Source organism: Sus scrofa, chromosome 14 (genome assembly GCF_054392235.1).
Source record: "Sus scrofa isolate SSC_HxYL_T2T_F1_AM1 chromosome 14, Sscrofa_HxYL_maternal_Yorkshire_Landrace_v2.0, whole genome shotgun sequence".
Taxonomy (NCBI): domain Eukaryota; kingdom Metazoa; phylum Chordata; class Mammalia; order Artiodactyla; family Suidae; genus Sus; species Sus scrofa.
In genome coordinates this window covers 69,731,711-69,749,746 of record NC_139396.1, presented here as the reverse complement: position 1 = coordinate 69,749,746, position 18,036 = coordinate 69,731,711, and the positions used below count along the sequence as shown (strand labels likewise).

General features: G+C 46.1%; 1 protein-coding gene across 42 annotated transcripts in view; it reads right to left on the bottom strand.

The window, feature by feature from the left end:
* Window positions 1-18,036, bottom strand: part of DEPDC5 (DEP domain containing 5, GATOR1 subcomplex subunit) — a 102,451-nt gene that overhangs the window by 49,719 nt on the left and 34,696 nt on the right. For 25 of the 42 annotated variants that reach the window (XM_084993720.1, XM_084993724.1, XM_084993721.1 and 22 more), the window contains 10 exons: window positions 17,187-17,321; window positions 15,733-15,794; window positions 15,517-15,590; window positions 14,158-14,227; window positions 12,059-12,095; window positions 11,416-11,536; window positions 7,558-7,778; window positions 3,319-3,522; window positions 1,108-1,243; window positions 35-132 (listed from right to left, as the gene is read on the bottom strand). In XM_084993720.1, coding sequence (XP_084849846.1) covers window positions 35-132; window positions 1,108-1,243; window positions 3,319-3,522; window positions 7,558-7,778; window positions 11,416-11,536; window positions 12,059-12,095; window positions 14,158-14,227; window positions 15,517-15,590; window positions 15,733-15,794; window positions 17,187-17,321 — 1,158 coding nt within the window. The remainder of the gene's footprint in view (window positions 1-34; window positions 133-1,107; window positions 1,244-3,318; window positions 3,523-7,557; window positions 7,779-11,415; window positions 11,537-12,058; window positions 12,096-14,157; window positions 14,228-15,516; window positions 15,591-15,732; window positions 15,795-17,186; window positions 17,322-18,036) is intronic. The other 17 variants (XM_084993735.1, XM_084993741.1, XM_084993729.1 and 14 more) reach the window with 1 other exon arrangement.

Sequence of the window (18,036 nt, the reverse complement as noted above, 5' to 3'; positions counted from 1 at the left end):
ACATCCCAGCTCTGTTCCCTCCTGGGTCAGTTACCTGAACCACTGTTGCTAAGCAGGCTGACGGAGAGCTCTTCTGTTCCACTGAAGTTCAAGAAGGACATGCCATCGCCAGGCTGGCGGGAAGCGCTGTGCCTGCAGAGAACAGAGCCCGGCACCTGGCTTAATGTGGATCATCACCTCTTTTATCTTGCTCACCTGTCTCCCAGGGGTTTTCAGCAAAAACAGGCCTGAATATTTGGACATGCAGGCTGGCAACATCTGGGATCCATATCACGGCTACCGGGCTGTGGGACTTGGGGTGTGTGCCGAGCTCTGGCCTCCTTTCCTGGCACCCCGGCTACCTCCCTCACACCCCACCGGACTGCCTGCCCTCTCTGCCCTAAAACACCCCCTGCCAGCACTGACAGAAGGAGTGTTGAATAGGTCCCAAGTTAATCTGGTAAAAAGAGTGATGCCCTACCTGGATCCCTCACTCATCCCACGGGATATAAGAGTGCTGAAAAAGGGGCAAATGATTGCTCTTTGCAAAGCATTTCCTAAAGCATCACAGGAACAGCAGGTTCAAGGGTAACCCAGGCTCATGCTTGTCAAGGCTTAAATGACTTTCTTCCTACACTGACTCTCTTTGGATGCCATGTGACACATTCAGAACTGGTTCAAAAAGACCTGTTCTATAAACTCAGGCCTTGGTTTCCATTGCTTTTAGCATTAACTTCTAAACCCAACAGGGGAATTTCTCAATGACAAAAATGACACAAGTCATAGACTGACTGCCCCAAAATATATAGCATGAGCCACCTGCCCCAGAACTCATTTGAGCCCTTGACTGAGGATTAGCGGGAACTCATGTTTGAGGTTTACAAAGCATGTTTTGGATTAAAGTGGAAGCTAAAGCACAGTTTAGGAAACAGCTCTGAAAAACATGAGGCTGTTTGCTTCACATTCAGCCCAGTGATGGGGGAAACACCAGCAAAAGAAGGGCCTGGATGCAGGCTGTCTCTTGGCATCTTATAAACGTGCGATTTCAGCAGCAGTCTGCTCTGCTCATCATCCTGGTGTCCGGGAGCTTCCTCCTGGCACCTCCCAGGGCCCTGTGCCCAGCCTCACCTCCCGGCGGCTTCGTGGTACGCTAACTCCAGCAGCTCTGCAGAGGAGTGGGTCGGGTCTCTCTGCCCGCTGCCCTGCAGCTCCGCCATATTCTGTCGGGTCTGGTGATGGATCTGGATGGCCTCTCCGGATGGTCCTACCCAGACAGAGATCCACTGAGCATCATTCCCCCGACAGCCAAGGCCCTGCACTTCCTCAACCTCCTCCTTCCCGCTACTGGGACACGGGTATAGGAGAGCCAGAGCGGCAACCCCGCCCACGGAGCTCCCAGAAGGGATGTTGCCTCTTCCAAGCAGGACTTATGCTCCTGTGAGCCCTCAGGGTTGTCATCCTGCTCAGCCTAAGCATATTTTGGGAGCCTCTGTGTCACACATATCACCTGAGATACGGTAAAGAAAGATCACAGTATAAGAGGCAGGGTGCACCTCCCAGGAGGGTTAACACAGCGAAACAAGAAGTAACACATGAGTGAGACACGGATAACTCTGTTAATACCCGAGACGGTAACAGTTCTGACTTCAACAGCAGAGGACGCACAAGTGCAAAATAGATGTGGAGTAGGAGATTAAGTCAGAATTTCATGGAAAAAAATGCCTCCTGGAGGATGAGACATTTCAGAACTGAGTGTTAAACCAGAGTAGCAGGTATTGAAGAAGGGGGTATCTGGGTGAAACCCCAAATGTGGAGGAGGCAAAATATGGGCAGGAGACCACCACTTTGCCCAGTAAAGAGAACCTCTGAGGATGGGGGTCGGGGGGCTTCTTAGAGGGCCAGGTGGGCAGAATATTTAGTAAATATATTTAGTTTTAGTAAAGTATGTGTGATGGGTGGGAGGAGGAAAAGCACAGAAGCGAGAAGAGCTGATGGCCACAGAAGAAACCCCCATAGTTGTCATAAGAGAACTCAAAGGGAACCAGTGGGAATGAATGATGACATGGGGAGATGGGGAGAAAGATGCCAGAAAGAAACAAGTCACCTGACTGATTAGGACACAGATGGGGAGGGTAGACCTCCAATTACAGCCAAAAGAACCAAATTCACTGCTCACCTATTAAACCTTTAACACCAAAAGCAAATATAAAAGAAAATATCTAGATACTTGCAGGCATTCAGGAGGATAGCTCCAGGATAAAACCCTGGCATTTAACATATCTGTTTCTCCGAAGCTCAGTAAGAGCCCATTAAGATGAAGTTTAATTTTAGTCACAGCTTTATAAAACCTCACTGTCATCTTCTTTAGGACAGAATGTAGATCAAAAAGGATGAGCCAGAAGAAATAATAAATTTGGAAAAATTTTTTTTTCTTTTTTAGTTTTGATGGGTTTTGAACTTTACGTAAATGAAATCATACAGAAAGTTCATACTCTTTTTAACTGGCCTTCTTTCACTGTTTGTCAATTTAAACATAGTTTGGGATGTGGTTGTAGTTTGTCTTTATGTCTGTAAAGCATCCTATTATAAAAAGGAAAACCCATTTATTTTACGTTTTTCCTCCCAATTTATTTAAACTAAACTAAAAGAAAAAAAAGCCCACAGTTCTCCATTTCTCAAAAAAAAATTTCTTTTTTTTCTTTTCAGGGCCACACCCATGCCACATGGAAGCTCCTGGACTAGGGGTAGAAGCAGAGCTACAGCTGCCGGCCTACACCACAGCCACAGCAATGGGGGATCTGAGCCAAGTCTTCAACCTACAGCTCATGGCAACACCAGATTCTTAACCCCCTGAGCAAGACCAAAGACCAAAACTGCATCCTCATGAATACTAGTTGGTTTCATAACCCACTGAGGCACAACTGGAACTCCCCCCCCAGATTTTCTTTTCAGCTGTCAGAGACCTTGAGAGAAAACAAAGTAACATAACTTGGTGTAACCAAGACAGTTAACATCAATATCCAGAGAGAAAGAGGGGAGGAAGGAGTGAGCAATGAGGCACCTTGGTCTCAAGAAAAGAAAGCAAGTGGCAAAGCACAATCCCATTCAAACAGAAAAAAGGAGCTGCTGGGTCTACACAGACAGCTAGACAAAGCCCACTCCCAAGCTGTCCTCAAGGAGCCTTGCAGGAGCCCCAGCAAAAAAGTGGGAGTGGTCACCCTACCTCCAGGGTGGGGATGGGGCTCCATGGGTGCAAACAAGATGAGATCTTTGAACATGGTCATGGGTGACCAGTGCTGGAGCTCCCAGGCTGGACTCTTTTCCAAGGACCCAACTTACCCACAGGAAAAGTGTGCATCCAGCGCCTCCTGTTGGACGTGAGCTTCATGGGCATCCGAGAGGGTGCAAAGGGGTTAATCAGTGCCCGCTGGGGCGTGTATCCCCCAGGTCGAACATGCAGCATGGACTCTGCACTGCCCACGTGGAACCTCCCTGGTGCGCTGGAGTCCCGCTGTGGTGGCTCCATCATGTTCTCCAGGACGTCTGCAGGGTATTGCCAAGGGAGGCACAGAGAGAAAGCACAGGGTCACAGTGAAAGCAGAGCTAGGCAGCATCAACCAAGGCTGATAAGGTTCTCAGAGAGCGTATGTGTTAGGGAATGAGGGAAATGAGCAAAATCACCAAATGATAAAGGAATGAAATACTGGGTTTACTTTTCAAGAACTTGGGAGAAGGGTTCTGGTTCCTAAATCTGATGGGGAGGCCCACAGATTGCCTGGAGACTCTGGACACGGAGCTGCATGCAATGGCTCAATGCTGGGGACTTGAGCTGTCTCCCTCTGGGATGGGGTAGGAGTATTCTGTACATTGGAGGAACAAGACAAATAGATAGATGATGGCCAGAAGGGCTGATCCTAGCAGGGACAACCAATGTGCTCACTAGACATGTTTGAGTTTCCTCTGAGGCACACAAGGAAACTGTAGTTTCCAGCCCCTCTTCACTGCGCCAAATAACTGAGTTCCAGCCAACAGAACACAAGAGGAAGGGACATGCTCCAACTGAAGTCCTGGCCCACAAATATCTCCATGCCTGATCTCCACTCTCTTCTTTCCTGCTGTAACAACTCTGGAAACAGTGTTGATGACCATGGCATCCCAGGCTGGAAGGACCCTGGGGCCCTGAGTGACTGAGTGGATCAGAACACCCTCCCATCGATGCAGTAGCCTGGAACATGATTAAGTAATCAAATGTTATTGTGTTAAAAATAAACAAATTATTGCGAGAAAAGACTGAACCAATGGATGCATCCTTGACCAGGCCAAGAAGATGGCATGATATTTAGACTCAGCCTGTCCCATCCAATGGCACACAGGTCCAAACTGCTGAAAGCCACAACCAACTCCCTTGGTGAGTGTCCCACATTCACAAAGCAATCACCCAGGTTAGAAAGTGGGTCCAGTAGATGAAAATTCCATGGCATCAAAGAATCTGTCTTGTGCACCATTATCTACTCAATGCCAACCAAAGAACCTGATATATTGTAATATTTAGCTCCTCAAGCCAGCATGCATGCAAGAGGAGAACATTCAAATCTCCATGAAAGCTGTATTTCTCATTGTAAATTAGCGAACTGATGTTCCAATGTACCAAATAAAGAATATAATCTAATTAGTTATCATGGAAATAAAAGGAGCAAACTCATTTAAAAAAAGATGAATACAGAGTTCCCACTGTGGCTCAGTGGAAATGAATCTGACTAGCATCCATGAGGACACAGGTTTGATCCCTGGCTTTCCTCAGTGGGTTAAGGATCCAGTATTGCCGTGAGCTGTGGTGTAGGTCATAGACATGGCTTGGATCCTGAGTTGCTGTGGCTGTGTTGTAGGTTGGCAGCTACAGCTCTGATTCAACCCCTAGCCTGGGAACCTTCACAAAGACAAAAAAACAAAAAACAAACAAAAAAAGATGAGTACATGCTTTGAAAAGGATAAGATATAGGACTAAAGGATGAAGTGGGTCAAAAATACAGGTAGAGGAAAAGGGAAATGTTTCCTATGTTAGGCTGGGTGGGCAGATGGTTACAATCTCTAAATGTAACAGAAAAACTTGAAACAAAAGGCATGTAGACGGTATTGCTGTATATTGTTCTAGTGGATTGCTTTTTGGCTTTTCCAATAAACTCCCACATAGCATTAAAGGATGCTGAAGTCAATTCTACTATTCAGATAATTTTTAGGAAAACTGTTTTCAAAACTACTTGCATTAAGAACAACTTTATTAGGAGTTCCCGTCGTAGCTCAGTGGTTAACGAATCCAACTAGGAACCATGAGGTTGCAAGTTCGGTCCCTGGTCTCACTCAGTGGGTTAAGGATCCAGTGTTGCCATGAGCTGTGGTGTAGGTTGCAGATGTGGCTTGGATCCTGCGTGGCTGTGGCTCTGGCGTAGGCTGGCAGCTACAGCTCCGATTAGACCCCAGCCTGGGAACCTCCACATGCCGAGGGAGTGGCCCAAGAAATGGCAAAAAGACCAAAAAAAAAGAGAACAACTTTATCGGAGTTCCATGGTGGGTCATCACAGTGTTGTCACTGCTGTGACATGACTTTGATCCCTGGCCCAGGAACTTCCACATGCCACAGGCTTGGCAAAACAAACAAACAAACAAAAAACACCAATGTTATCTTCTCAGAGATCTGGCTATTAGAATAAAGGTTTTTAAAGGACTAATGTTTAGCAGAATTTAACTCTTACTACAGACCCATCTAAGAATACGCTCAGCAAAATGGGAGTATAATTGCCAGGCAAACTTAGAATTTTCAGGTGGGAAAAAGCTAACCTAGAAATCTTCAAAAGCACTAAAAATTTTTTAATGTAGGTGAAATGAGTTTTATGCCATAGTCATGTAATTAAATACCTGCTCCTTTCTCTTTCAGAAAATCTCTTTTCAAAAATCAAAAGTTCACTGGCCCTTGGCATAGTATATGCAGTGCCTAATGGATAAAAGGGCCCTGCTTGGTCCCCGGGAGCTGCTGGCTTCCCTTTCCAATTGCTGGTCGTAGAAAACACTTTTTACCCTTTGGGACCCTTCCAGGGCAACAGGAGGCAGCTATGTGCACACAACAGTCCTAAATCAGTGATCAGAAGTCAGGAGGGCCATACTTCCTTTTTTTTTTGTCTTTTTTTGGGGTTTTTTTTTTGCCTTTTCTAGGGCCACTCCCACAGCACATGGAGGTTCCCAGGCTAGGAGTCAAAGCAGAGCTGTAGCTGCCAGCCTACGTCAGAGCCCCAGCAACTCAGGATCCGAGCCGCGTCTGCAACCTACACCACAGCTCACGGCAACGCCGGATCCTTAACCCACTGAGTGAGGCCAGGGACCGAACCTGCAACCTCATGGTTCCTAGTCGAATTCAGATTCGTTAACCACTGAGCCATGACGGGAACACCCATGCTTCCATTTATATGACAGTGGGAAGGCGTGGCTCTAAAGGGTAGCAGCAGGAAGCCAGTGGTGGGGGAATAGTTCTGTATCTTTTTTATTTTTTGGCCACACCCATGGAATGTGGAAGTCCAGGGCCAGGGATCAAACTGGCGCCATATAGCAGTGACAATGCCAGATCTTTAACCCACTGAGCCACCGGGGAACTCCAACAGTTCTATATCCTAATTGTGATGCTGGTCATTTAAGTCTACACATGTGATAAAGATAAAACTGCATAGAAACACACACACGCACACATGCATGCATGCACAAGAGCATGCAAAATCAAAGAGTTCTGGAAGTTCCTTCATGGCTCAGAACGTTAAGGATCTGATGTTGCTGCAGCTCTGGTTACAGTTGTGGTGCAGGTTTGATCCCTGGTCTGGGAGCTTCTACATGCCTCAGGGGAAGGTGAGGTGAGGCCAAAAAGGTGAGGTGTGGCCAAAAAGAGAAAAAAACAACAAACTGGTGAACACTGAACATGCTCTGTGGATTGTACTGAGGTCAGGTTCCCAGCTTTGATATTTTATTATAGTTATGCAAGATGTTACCATTGGGACACATGAGTGAGAGCTACACAGAACCTCCCAGGAGGTTATTACTATTATTGCAATTTCCCAGGAATCCATAATTATTTCAAAATAAAAAGTTCTCAAAAAAGGCAGGAAGGGCCTGTATGCTTAAGCTGCAGATGCTGCTGGAATGACAAGAGAAGAGCCAGGAAAAGCAGCACCTGTGCTCCACAGGGCACACAGGCTTCACAGGTAACTTGAAGTGGAATAAAGGATGGAGTTTTAAGTGTGGCTTGAATGAAAATACTAGGGAGATAAGCAAACGCTTTTGACTTTGGGCCTATGAAAATCTCCACCTTAACATGTGGAAAGGTGGACAATTACAGGCATAAGAGAAGAAGGGGTAGAGACAAAAAAAGTAACACACACACACACACACACACGCACACACACAGAGTGCACGGCACTGGCATGGAAATAATTAAGATGTGGGACTTAGAGCCCACACCTGGCCACAGCCCTCCATCCTCTACTGCAGGAAGGAAGCTGTCCCATCCCTGCCCAGCCCTGCCCAGCCCTGCCCTCTGACCTCGAGTGCTGGTGTAGCCCAAAGAGCTGCTGACTTCGTACTGGTGCAGGTGGGGGTGAGGGATCATCAGGATGTTGGCGCTCCTGCCCAAGGAGCTGTCGTCGGAAGCCTGGCTCCTCACCTCCTCAGTGGGCAGTGCACGGCCAGGCAGGGAAGGGCTAGATGAGACATCGCAGGAGCTAGCACTCTTTCGACTGTGGCTCTCCCGCTCACGCACAGACCTAGTGGGTGAGAGACTGATCACCACAAAGCGGGGGAGCCAAGGTCCCACCTAGAGTTAAAACTCCTGGACCAACACCAGCCTGAGCTACTGGGGAGACCAATACCCAAACTCCCAGCATGACCTCTGAGTGGAGATAAGGTAGAAGATCTCTGCCCCCAGCAGCTCAAGACGTCATGGAACAAGGTGGGGTGGGGGGTGGGAAGGGCTGTTGGTCCTCGAATGGCCAGAGTCCTGGGATCAGAGCTAAAAATGGGGTAACCAGACATGACAGGATGCGACCCAAGAGCTGCCTGACAAGTTTCCTGGCATAAAACTATTGAACCTAAATCTAACCAAGCCTCCAGAGATAATTGTCAGTTTACAGGAAATTCAGAGATGGCAGGACAAGTGAAATGTTATAAGGAAATAAACAGCCAAACGAAGAAAGCAAGACACTACAGTCACAGGAAAAAAACTTCACCATGAATGGCAACATGCATATCTTCTCTAGATCCCAGTTCAAACAAACTGCAAAAACTACACTGTTGAGACAGTTTGGAAATCTGGATAGGGACTGGCTATCTGAGGCTATTAAGGAATTAGTGTTAATTTTGTTACCAGTGACAAGGGTCCTGAGATCATGGGGTTTTTAAAAATTCTTATTTGTTAGAGACACATGCTAAAATATTTACAGCTTTAAAAAAAAAGGATACCTGAGATCTGTTTTAAAATACTCGAGAGAAATTTAACATGTGGGAGAAGTGACAAAACAAGACTGACAACATGCTGACAACTGTTCATTACACCAACCTCTCTATTTGAATGTTTCCTTAATAAAGATTTAAAGAAACAGTATGCCCTTATTAAAACATGAAATTCCCTAAGGGGAAAACCCCTGGAAGCAGTAGAAAGAAGGATCAGAAGGAGAAGCCTGATGGGGAGGCAAAAATTCAGAATGGAAGGGTCAACAACTGCAAAAGGGTGGCCCCTCTGGCATCACAGCTGTTCTCTTTCCACCTGGAGGGATTTGTTTTAAGTGAGAACTTGAACAGAGCCTGAAATCCATCGATCCCAAGGGCTTGACTACACATTTCATTATTTCAATGATAAATATCCTAGCCCCAGCATAAGCTCAGCCCAGGGCAGGGATGGAGCACTGGGTCTGTGCCTTCAAGGAGCACATGGCTTGAGTCTCTGAGATACAAGATCTTGCAGTCTTTGATCAGAAAAAAGAAAACCAAGGACCTTGGACAATGAAAGATTCCTAGATACTAAGAAGACAGGCACTGCCAAGCCCAAGGCAGCATCTCTGTGCAGGGGAGCTGCTGTGAACAGCGCTTACTCTGATCACTAAGCATTTTCAGGACTGCACATCAGGATGGGATGAAGGAAAAGGACAGAAGACGAGGATGTGGCCACTAACAGCCCATTTGTCACAACATGAAGAGACAGAGTAGCCTTCCAATTAGTGGTGCTGAGGTAAAGCACCTTTCCAAATCTAAACAATGTGGAAAATGAACTCATGGTACTTGGCCAACTAGAGGAAAAAAAATAGGCTGGAAAAAAAAAATAGGGAGTTTCTGTCATGGCACAGAGGAAACGAATCTGACTAGGAACCATGAGGTTGCAGGTTCGATCCCTGACCTCGCTCAGTGGGTTAAGGATCTGAAGTTGCCTTGAGCTGCGGTGTGGGTCACAGACTTGGCTCAGATCTGGCATTGCTGTGGCTGTGGTGTAGGCCAGCAGTTACAGCTCCTATTTGACCCCTAGCCTGGGAACCTCCATATGCCTCGGCTGCAGCCCCAAAAAAGAAAAAAAAAAAAAAAAAAAGACTAGAGCTCTGTTTCACACATTCACTTAAAAACAAAAACAAAAACTGGAGTTCCCATTGTGGCTAAGGGAAAACAATCTGACTAGTATCCATGAGGACACATGTTCAATCTCTGGCCTCGCTCAGTGGCTTAAGGATCTGGCATTACCATGAGCTGTGGTATAGGTCGCAGATGTGGCTTGGATCCAAGTTGCTGGGGCCTCGTGGTATAGGCCCTCATTTACAGCTCCAATTCAACCCCTAGCCTGGGAAAATCCATAAGCCATGAGTTTGGCCCTAAAAAGACGAAAGCAAAAAAAAACCAAAAATACTAGAGTTCCTGATGTGGTGCAATGGGATCAACAGTGTCTCTGTAGTACCAGGACGCAGCCCAGCACAGTGGGTTAAAGGATTGCCACAGCTGCAGTGTAGGTTTCAACTGAAGCTCAGATCTGATCCCTGGGTGGGGAACTCCAGATGCCATGGGGGGACCAAAAAAAATAAAATAAAAATAAATTTAGAAAAAAAATCTACCTAAGACCTATACAGACCTAAGCATAAAAACCAAGACTATGAAACATTAGAAGAAAATATAAAAAACATCTTCTAACCTTGAAGTAGGGAAGGCTTTCTTACACAAGACCCAGAAATGAATGTTGATAAATCTGACTACATCACAATGAAAAACTATTACGTGACTAAAATCCCATGGAGCAAATCTTAAAAACAGAAATTAAAGAAAGAAAAGTTTGGGATAGGAGTTCCCGTCATGGAGCAGTGGTTAACGAATCCGACTGGGAACCATGAGGTTGAGGGTTCAATCCCTGGCCTTGTTCAGTAGATTAACAATCCGGCATTGCCATGAGCTGTGGTGTAGGTTGCAGATGTGGCTCGGATACTGTGTTGCTGTGGCTCTGGCGTAGGCTGGAGGCTACAGCTCCGATTAGACCCCTAGCCTGGGAACCTCCATATGCCGCAGGAAGTGGCCTAAGAAATGGCAAAAAGAAAAAAAAAAAGAAAAGTTTGGGATAAACAATAGGGTCCTACTGTACAGTACAGGGAACTATATCCAATCTCCTGGAATAGACTGTGACAGAAAATAATATAAAAAAGAAAAAAAATATATATATATATCTGAGTCAGTTTTTTCTTTTTAATGTCTTTTTTTTTTTTTTTTAGGGCCACACCCACAGCGTACGGAGGTTCCCAGGCTAGGAGTCAAATCGCAGCTGCAGCTGCTGGCCTACACCACAGTCACAGCAAAACGGGTTCCGAGCCATGTCTGCGACCTACACCACAGCTTATGGCAAAGTCGAATTCCCAACCCACTGAGCCAGGTCAGGGATCAAACCCACATCCTCATGGATACCAGTCAGATTCATTTCTATTGCACCACAACGGGAACTCCATAACTGAGTCAGTTTGCCATATACTGAAATTAGCACAATATTGTAAATTAACTATAATTTAGTAATAATAATAAAAAGATGAGTCTCTTGGCCTCTGGGAAAATAAACCTAAGAAGCTCTAAGCCCTAGGGTTTCTATATATATTAGTGGCCACCCAGTGAAATGAAGATTCCAGAATTCACAAACTGCTTCTCCTTGGCTAGAATAAGCAGAATGCCCTCCTTATTTGGGGACCACACTTCACAGCAGAAGTAACTTAACAGATTAGCTTGGCCAGAGAACTGGAAAACAGCCTCCCTGGCAATCTACGTACTACGGCTTCCATCTGGCTAATTTTAAAACATTTTCAAGGTTGCTCTCACACAGATCCCTACCCGGGGCCCCAGGTTTCCCTAAGCAGTTTTTACATCTGGCCCAAAGTGTGTGTGGCAGAAAACCTGCAGGTGACGAGGCGCTGAGCCCGGGATGGGCCTGGGAGCCTGAAGACCTGCGCGTCGTAAGCGTCATAATCCACTTGAATGGGAAGGGTGTTCTCAGATTCTTTTGGAGTCCCCAGAGCTGAAACACGGAAATAATACAAATTGTCATCAAAACACATTTCTGAGGCCTCAGAAAGTTTTCATCAAAATCCGAGAGACCCTAGTCATCATTACCATCTCCCTCTGGAAAAGTTCAAAAAAAACCCATTCATCAGGTTGCTTGCTGAGATTAAACCATTTTCGTGTCAAAGTGATACAGAAACAACTATTTACTAGCACTTAAGCCAAGGTGATGGCAGCATTTCCTTCTGTGATCCCACTTTTAAAATATCATCTTAATGTGTATGTTGAATCCTTTTTAAAACTTTATATCCCATCCCTACAAGTGACCTATGGAAAAGAAAAACAAGGTTTTGTCATCACCCAGTTTGCAACTGACAGGACAAAAATATACATGGTCATCAAGGGACCTTCCGAAGGTCGCACAAGGGGAACTCTAGTCTCCCAACTCAGCTGTGAACTCTTCACAAAACTTCACAAAATCTTGTTGCCATCTGTCAACTGACTCTCTAAAAGTGATGCAAGGCAGAAAAATACTCACATGTATCGCGGCCATTTTTTGCTTTCTCAGAGGCAGGCTGTAAAATTAAAGAGATAATTTATCCCTCCCTCCTTTGCCAGGTAGAACTTAGCACCAGGCCCAGCACATGGGGGGCTCCTCCTCAGGGGTGGAAACCATGTCCCACCCCCCCTTATAATTGTCGAGAGGGCAAGAGCCAATGCCTGACACCCCCCGCAGCAGTGTTGGGCCTACTGGGTCCTTCGCTTCCCACCTCACCTCCTGTTCACTCTCACAACTCTATCCAGTGGGGACATGGACCCCACTTTACGGGGGAGGATGTTCAGTTCTAGAGATAATGAAGGGTTTGCTCAACATCACACCACTAGCAGGTACACAGCCAAAATCCAAGCCCAGCTCCTCAGACTCTTGGTCAATCTACTGGTGTGTCTGTCCTTCCAGAACCCAGTTCCACTGACCCAGCCCCTGCAGGGGTCCCCCTTCCCCCGTGGCAGTTCACCTGTCTACCAGCACCCACTAGAGTTAAGCACTCGGTGGAGGGCTCTTGAGCCACAGTGGGGCACAAGGGTAGAGAGAAAACTTTACTTTTTTTCATGACCCTTTAACCTTCCATAACAATACTTATTCTTTCTTTTTTAAAATGATCACATTGCAGAAAAGTCCCTCCATGTCCACTTTGCCTAGAATGGTTGTGGTGAGGATGTCAAACCTCAGAAGGTAGGAGAGGCCCTTTCTGAACAGAGGTCTCTCCCCCAGAACTTCACTACTTGACACAGCCTATTTTAGGGGCCCTCACACTCCTCCAAATATTTCCCCTATTATAATAGTAACCCTAAGCCCTCAGTGCCCCCATAGAGGGAAGAAGTGGCACTGATATTACTGATGTAACCGTCACTACAGGTCAACAGTTATAATTTATAGTTCAGTTCTGGTAGAAACAGGCTGCCGGGTGGGAGCATCCTAGTCTGGAGCCTACATACATAATGCCTGTTTTCCTCTTCATATCACATCGTGAACACTTCCAAATTCTTAAAACCGGCATTTTTTTTTCTGCCTTTTTTTTTTTTTTTAGGGCCACACCTGCAGCATATGGAAGTTTCCAGGCTAGGGGTCAAATCAGAGCTGTAGCAGAAGTTCCTCAGCCAGGTCAAATCCTTGCCACAGCAGCAACCCGAGCCACCACAGTGACAATACCGGATCTTTAACCTGCTGGGCCACCAGGGACTTCTCAACTTCTCACTATTTTCAATAGACCTAGAACAAGATCTATCTGCATACAATATTCTCAGTTATTTCCTTAGATCACGTGGCCACAATGGAATTTCCTGGTAAAATGACCTGAACGTTTGCATGGTTCTTAATATGCCTGGCTAAACGGCCTTCTATAAGTATTTTCTATCAACTAAGCACTCACACACCAATGTCACCACATTTTTCTAGCATTTGGTATAATTGTCACTATTGTTTTAAACCTATTTGGTAGGCAAAAAAAGAATCCTCACTCTTGTCTGAATTTGCATTCCTTTACTCCTAGGATGTGATCTTTTTTTTTTTTTAACCGTATTTCCCCTCTGCTATAATGTATACCCATGTCTTTGTCCCTACTGGCGTCGGGGTGGTCTCAATATGTGAACAAAATGTAATGAAAATAACTCTTTGTTGTATTTTTGCCAAAGACACTTCTTGCAATCTGGGGTTTGCCCTGTTGTTGATTTAATGTAGAAAACTGTAAAGTTCTAAGGCAAATTTCTATTTTTTTTTCCTTTTGTCCTTTTAGGGCTGCACCTGCGGCATGTGGAGGTTCCCAGGCTAGGAGTCTAATCAGAATGGTAGCTGCTGGCCTACACCACAGCCATAGCAACGCCAGATCCGAGCTGCATCTATGACCTACACCGCAGGTCACAGCAACACAGGATCCTTAACACACTGAGCAAGGCCAGGGATCAAACCTGCAACCTCATGGTTCCTAGTCAGATTCGTTTCCGCTGTGCCATGACAGGAAATCCACAAATTTCTTAAACACTATTCAACGACCACTGGAGACTACGAGGGAGCTCAGGGCCAAAAGAACCACCTTGGTGTGTTAGTCCCTGAAGGTTCTGCTGGTGAGTGAAACCTACCTTCTTTCCTGCCAGTTTTATTCGTGGGGTGAAACTATTACAAAAGAGTTGGCTTTTCGACGTGTAGAAACTGTGAAAGAAACACAGGGGTCATTCATCTAAACCCCTTTCATTCGTTTTTTTAAAAAAATTGGGGGATTGTTCATTTTACAATTTCTTCTTTTCTTTTTTTTTTTAAGGCCGCACCTGCGGCATATGGAAGTTCCCAGGCTCAAATCAGAGCTGCAGCTACTGGCCTACACCACAGCCACAGCAACACCAGATCTGAGCCACATCTGCAACCTATACCACAGCTCATGGCAACACTGAATCCTTAACCCACTGAGCAAGGCCAGGGATCAAACCCGAATCCGCATGGATACTAGTCGGGTTCTTAACCCGCTGATCCACAAAAACTTCTAAACCCCTTTCATTTTAAACCTCAAGACATGGTTGGACTCCCAGCTGTGGTCCAGCCCTCCCAGGAATGGCTTTGTCTCAGGCCTCAATGATCTTCCCAGTCCTAACTTTCTTTTGTAATTATGACAAAACATTAGTTATGTTTTTTTGTTTGTTTGTTTTTGTCTTTTTGCCATTTCTTGGGCCGCTCCTGCGGCATATGGAGGTTCCCAGGCTAGGGGTCAAATCGGAGCTGTAGCTGCCAGCCTACGCCAGAGCCACAGCAACGCGGGATCCGAGCCGCGTCTGCAACCTACACCACAGCTCACGGCAACGCCGGAACCTTGACCCACTGAGCAAGGGCAGGGATCGAACCCGCAACCTCATGGTTCCCAGTCGGATTCGTTAACCACTGCGCCACGACGGGAACTCCTAGTTATGTTTTTAATTATTGTTCTATTCCTTTTTTTCCCCATAAATAGTCTCATGTGCGCTAGTCCTGACTCCTAGAGATCAGAATCTCCTCCTTGAACCGAACTTGGCAGGAACACTGAGGCCTGGTCCCATGTGAAGAAGAGGCACGGGTACTTTTCTTTCTAAGGCCCAGTGTTGGTCTGCTATGGTCTGTGGTAGTTGGGGATAGTCATGGAAATAAGTACTTTAAAACTGCTTTTATGTTTTTTACCATAGACTGTTCCACCACTGCTTTGCATATAGAGAAGCTTTAAGCAAATGTTAGAACATTGGTTTCCACATCTTTTTTTTTTTTGCCATGCCTGAGGCACACAGACACTCCCAGGCTCGAGATCGAACTAGCACCATGGCAGTGATCACATCAGATCCCTAAGTGCTAGGCTACCAGGGAACTCCTCCTCCACATTTTCTTGATAACAGATTTTGTAGTAAGAAAATAGTTTGGAGGAGAAATGGTGGGAATTGGAATGGAATCCCTGACCACCTGCAAATCAGTATGTCACCCACCTGTGGTTTATCCAGTGAGGGATGTTATAGTCATCGCCCAGGTGGGAGTCGCGAGGAGCACTCCGATTGTGCAGCTGAAAGGGAACAAGCCAGGGCACAGGTCAGCTGGAAGCAGGCAGCACCGGAAACTGCTCCAGCTTCCCTGAGTCTAACTGTTCTCATGATCACCCTGGTGCTGGGACCTGGCCTTTAGTGAGCAGCGTGAAATTGAGTCACCTTGAACAACGGGACAGCATGTAGCGGTTGCTCCCCCATGCACACCAAGTCCACACCAATTCCTAAGAAAGGAAAGACAAAAAGAGTTGGGGGGTAGGGAAGAGCAGAGGTGGGTGTCCCAGTCTATCAGCGATGTGGGTCACGTGGATCAGGGTACAAGGCATAGGCCACACACCATCCCCATCAGCACTGCCCATACAGCTGAGAAATAAACAGATGCATTTTGTCCCCTTTTTACCAAGTCCCATCACACCTGCCACTAACAAGTGCTTGACATTTAGCCTGCCTTGCAGATTACAGTTTGTCAAAAAGACCAGTGGGCCTCTAAGACTACAGTTTCAAGGCCAGAAAGGAAAGGGAACCTTGTCATCTCAGTAACAAGGCCAAAAAAATCCCCTGTGCTAAACAGAGCTTCTTTATTAGCAATCTGGATTTATGTTCCCAACTTCATCTTGTTGTTGGAACACAAATCAAATTAGGGGAGGGGGTGCAAGTTGGGGATGCATGGTACCAACTGGAGGTGAGCCGATGGTCCTTCACAGGACGCTCTGATGGACACTGACCAAGATGATCCCCAGAAGTGTTCTCCAGTGTCAAATATAAATTCAGAATACCAGTTATGTCCTCCAGGCAGAAAAAGATACATTTACAGATTAAGACTGGCAATTAGGGTGGAATTCCCTGATGGTTCCATGGGTTAAGAATCTGGCCTTGTCACTATTGTGGCTAGGTTACTGCTGTGGCACAGATTTGATCCCTGGCCCAGGAACTTCCACATGCCAAGGGTGCAGCCAGAAATAAATAAATAAACAAAATAAACGATAAAAGCTAAACAGTAAGTGAAATACCAAAAAAAAAAAAAAAAAAAGGACTGGCAATTAGGAAGTTCCCGTTGGGTTCAGCAGAAACAACCTGACTAGTATCCATGAGGATGCAGGTTTGATCCCTGGCCTCACTCAGTGGGTCAGCGATACGGCATTGCTCTGAGCTGTGGTGTAGGTCACAGACACAGCTAGAATCCTGCCTTGCTATGGCTGTGGCTGTGGCCAGCAACTGCAGCTCTGCTTCGACCCCTAGCCTGGGAACCTCCATATGCTATGGGTATAGTCCTAAAAAGCAAAAAAGAAAGAAAAAAGAAAAAAAATCTGTCAATTAGGGGACTTCCCTGCTAGCTCAGTAAGTTGGGATCTGGTGTTGTCACTGCTATAGTACAGGTTCAATCCCTGGCTTGGGAACTTCCACATGCTGTAGGTAGAGCCAAAACAAAAACAAAACTGGCAATTAGGAAATAAATCTGCCTAAGTGTGCATGACCCAGCATGTCCTAAGCCAAATGACCATGGAACTCTTTGTCACCTGACATTACTCACTCTAGACTTCAGATCCTCAATGCTCAGAGCCCTAAGGGAGGTCAGGCTATAACACTGGGACCCAGAGCAGCGTTGGGGGCATTACCGTTATCTATCATCCGCTGCTTGGTCAGGATCATGAGCAGCCGGTCCACTTCAAACACACCCACCCCAGGCGTGATCACCACAGACATCTGCCCAGTTCGGTCGAAGTTGCGGTTGATGTAGTGCTTGTCAAACACTTGAAACAAAGCAGAAAGTCCTCTAGTGAGTCCATCTTTTCAGAAACTAAGCATCTCTGTGCCCTGGGACCATTTTGTCCATGTTTCTGTTAGACTGATTGCCACATCCCGGTCTGAATTCCTCTCTGTCCTTCCCCTTGTACATTGAGAAGTGCTTGAATGCAGGTCTATGTCCCTGTTGCCTTTGTTATTCCTCCTCTTCAATGCCTAATGCTTGCCTTGTGCAGACTTAAATGCCCAAATTTCATGGTGTTAATTTAAACCATCCATAAATGAGTCTGTATTAAAACTTAGAAGAATCAAGTGTTAATTTAAGACAATATTTAAGAGAGCAGAACAGAGGAGTTCCCATCATGGCTCAGTGGTTAACGAACCCAACTAGGAACTATGAGATTGAGGGTTTCATCCCTGGCCTTGCTAAGTGGGTTAAGGATCTGGCATTGCCGTGAGCTGTGGTGTAGGTCACAGACACGGCTTGGATCCTGCGTTGCTGTGGCTCTGGTGTAGGCCGGCAGCTGCAGCTCCAATTGGACCCCTAGCCTGGGAACCTCCATATGCCGTGGAAGCGGCCCTAGAAAAGGCAAAGAAAAAAAAAAAAGGGCAAAAAAAGATTTACTAAAAAAGACCCCATGCTCTAGAATGTCTAACACCTGGGTACAGACACAGGGAAGGTGATACACATAGTGAAGTGACCACACATCACCTCTTCTGTCA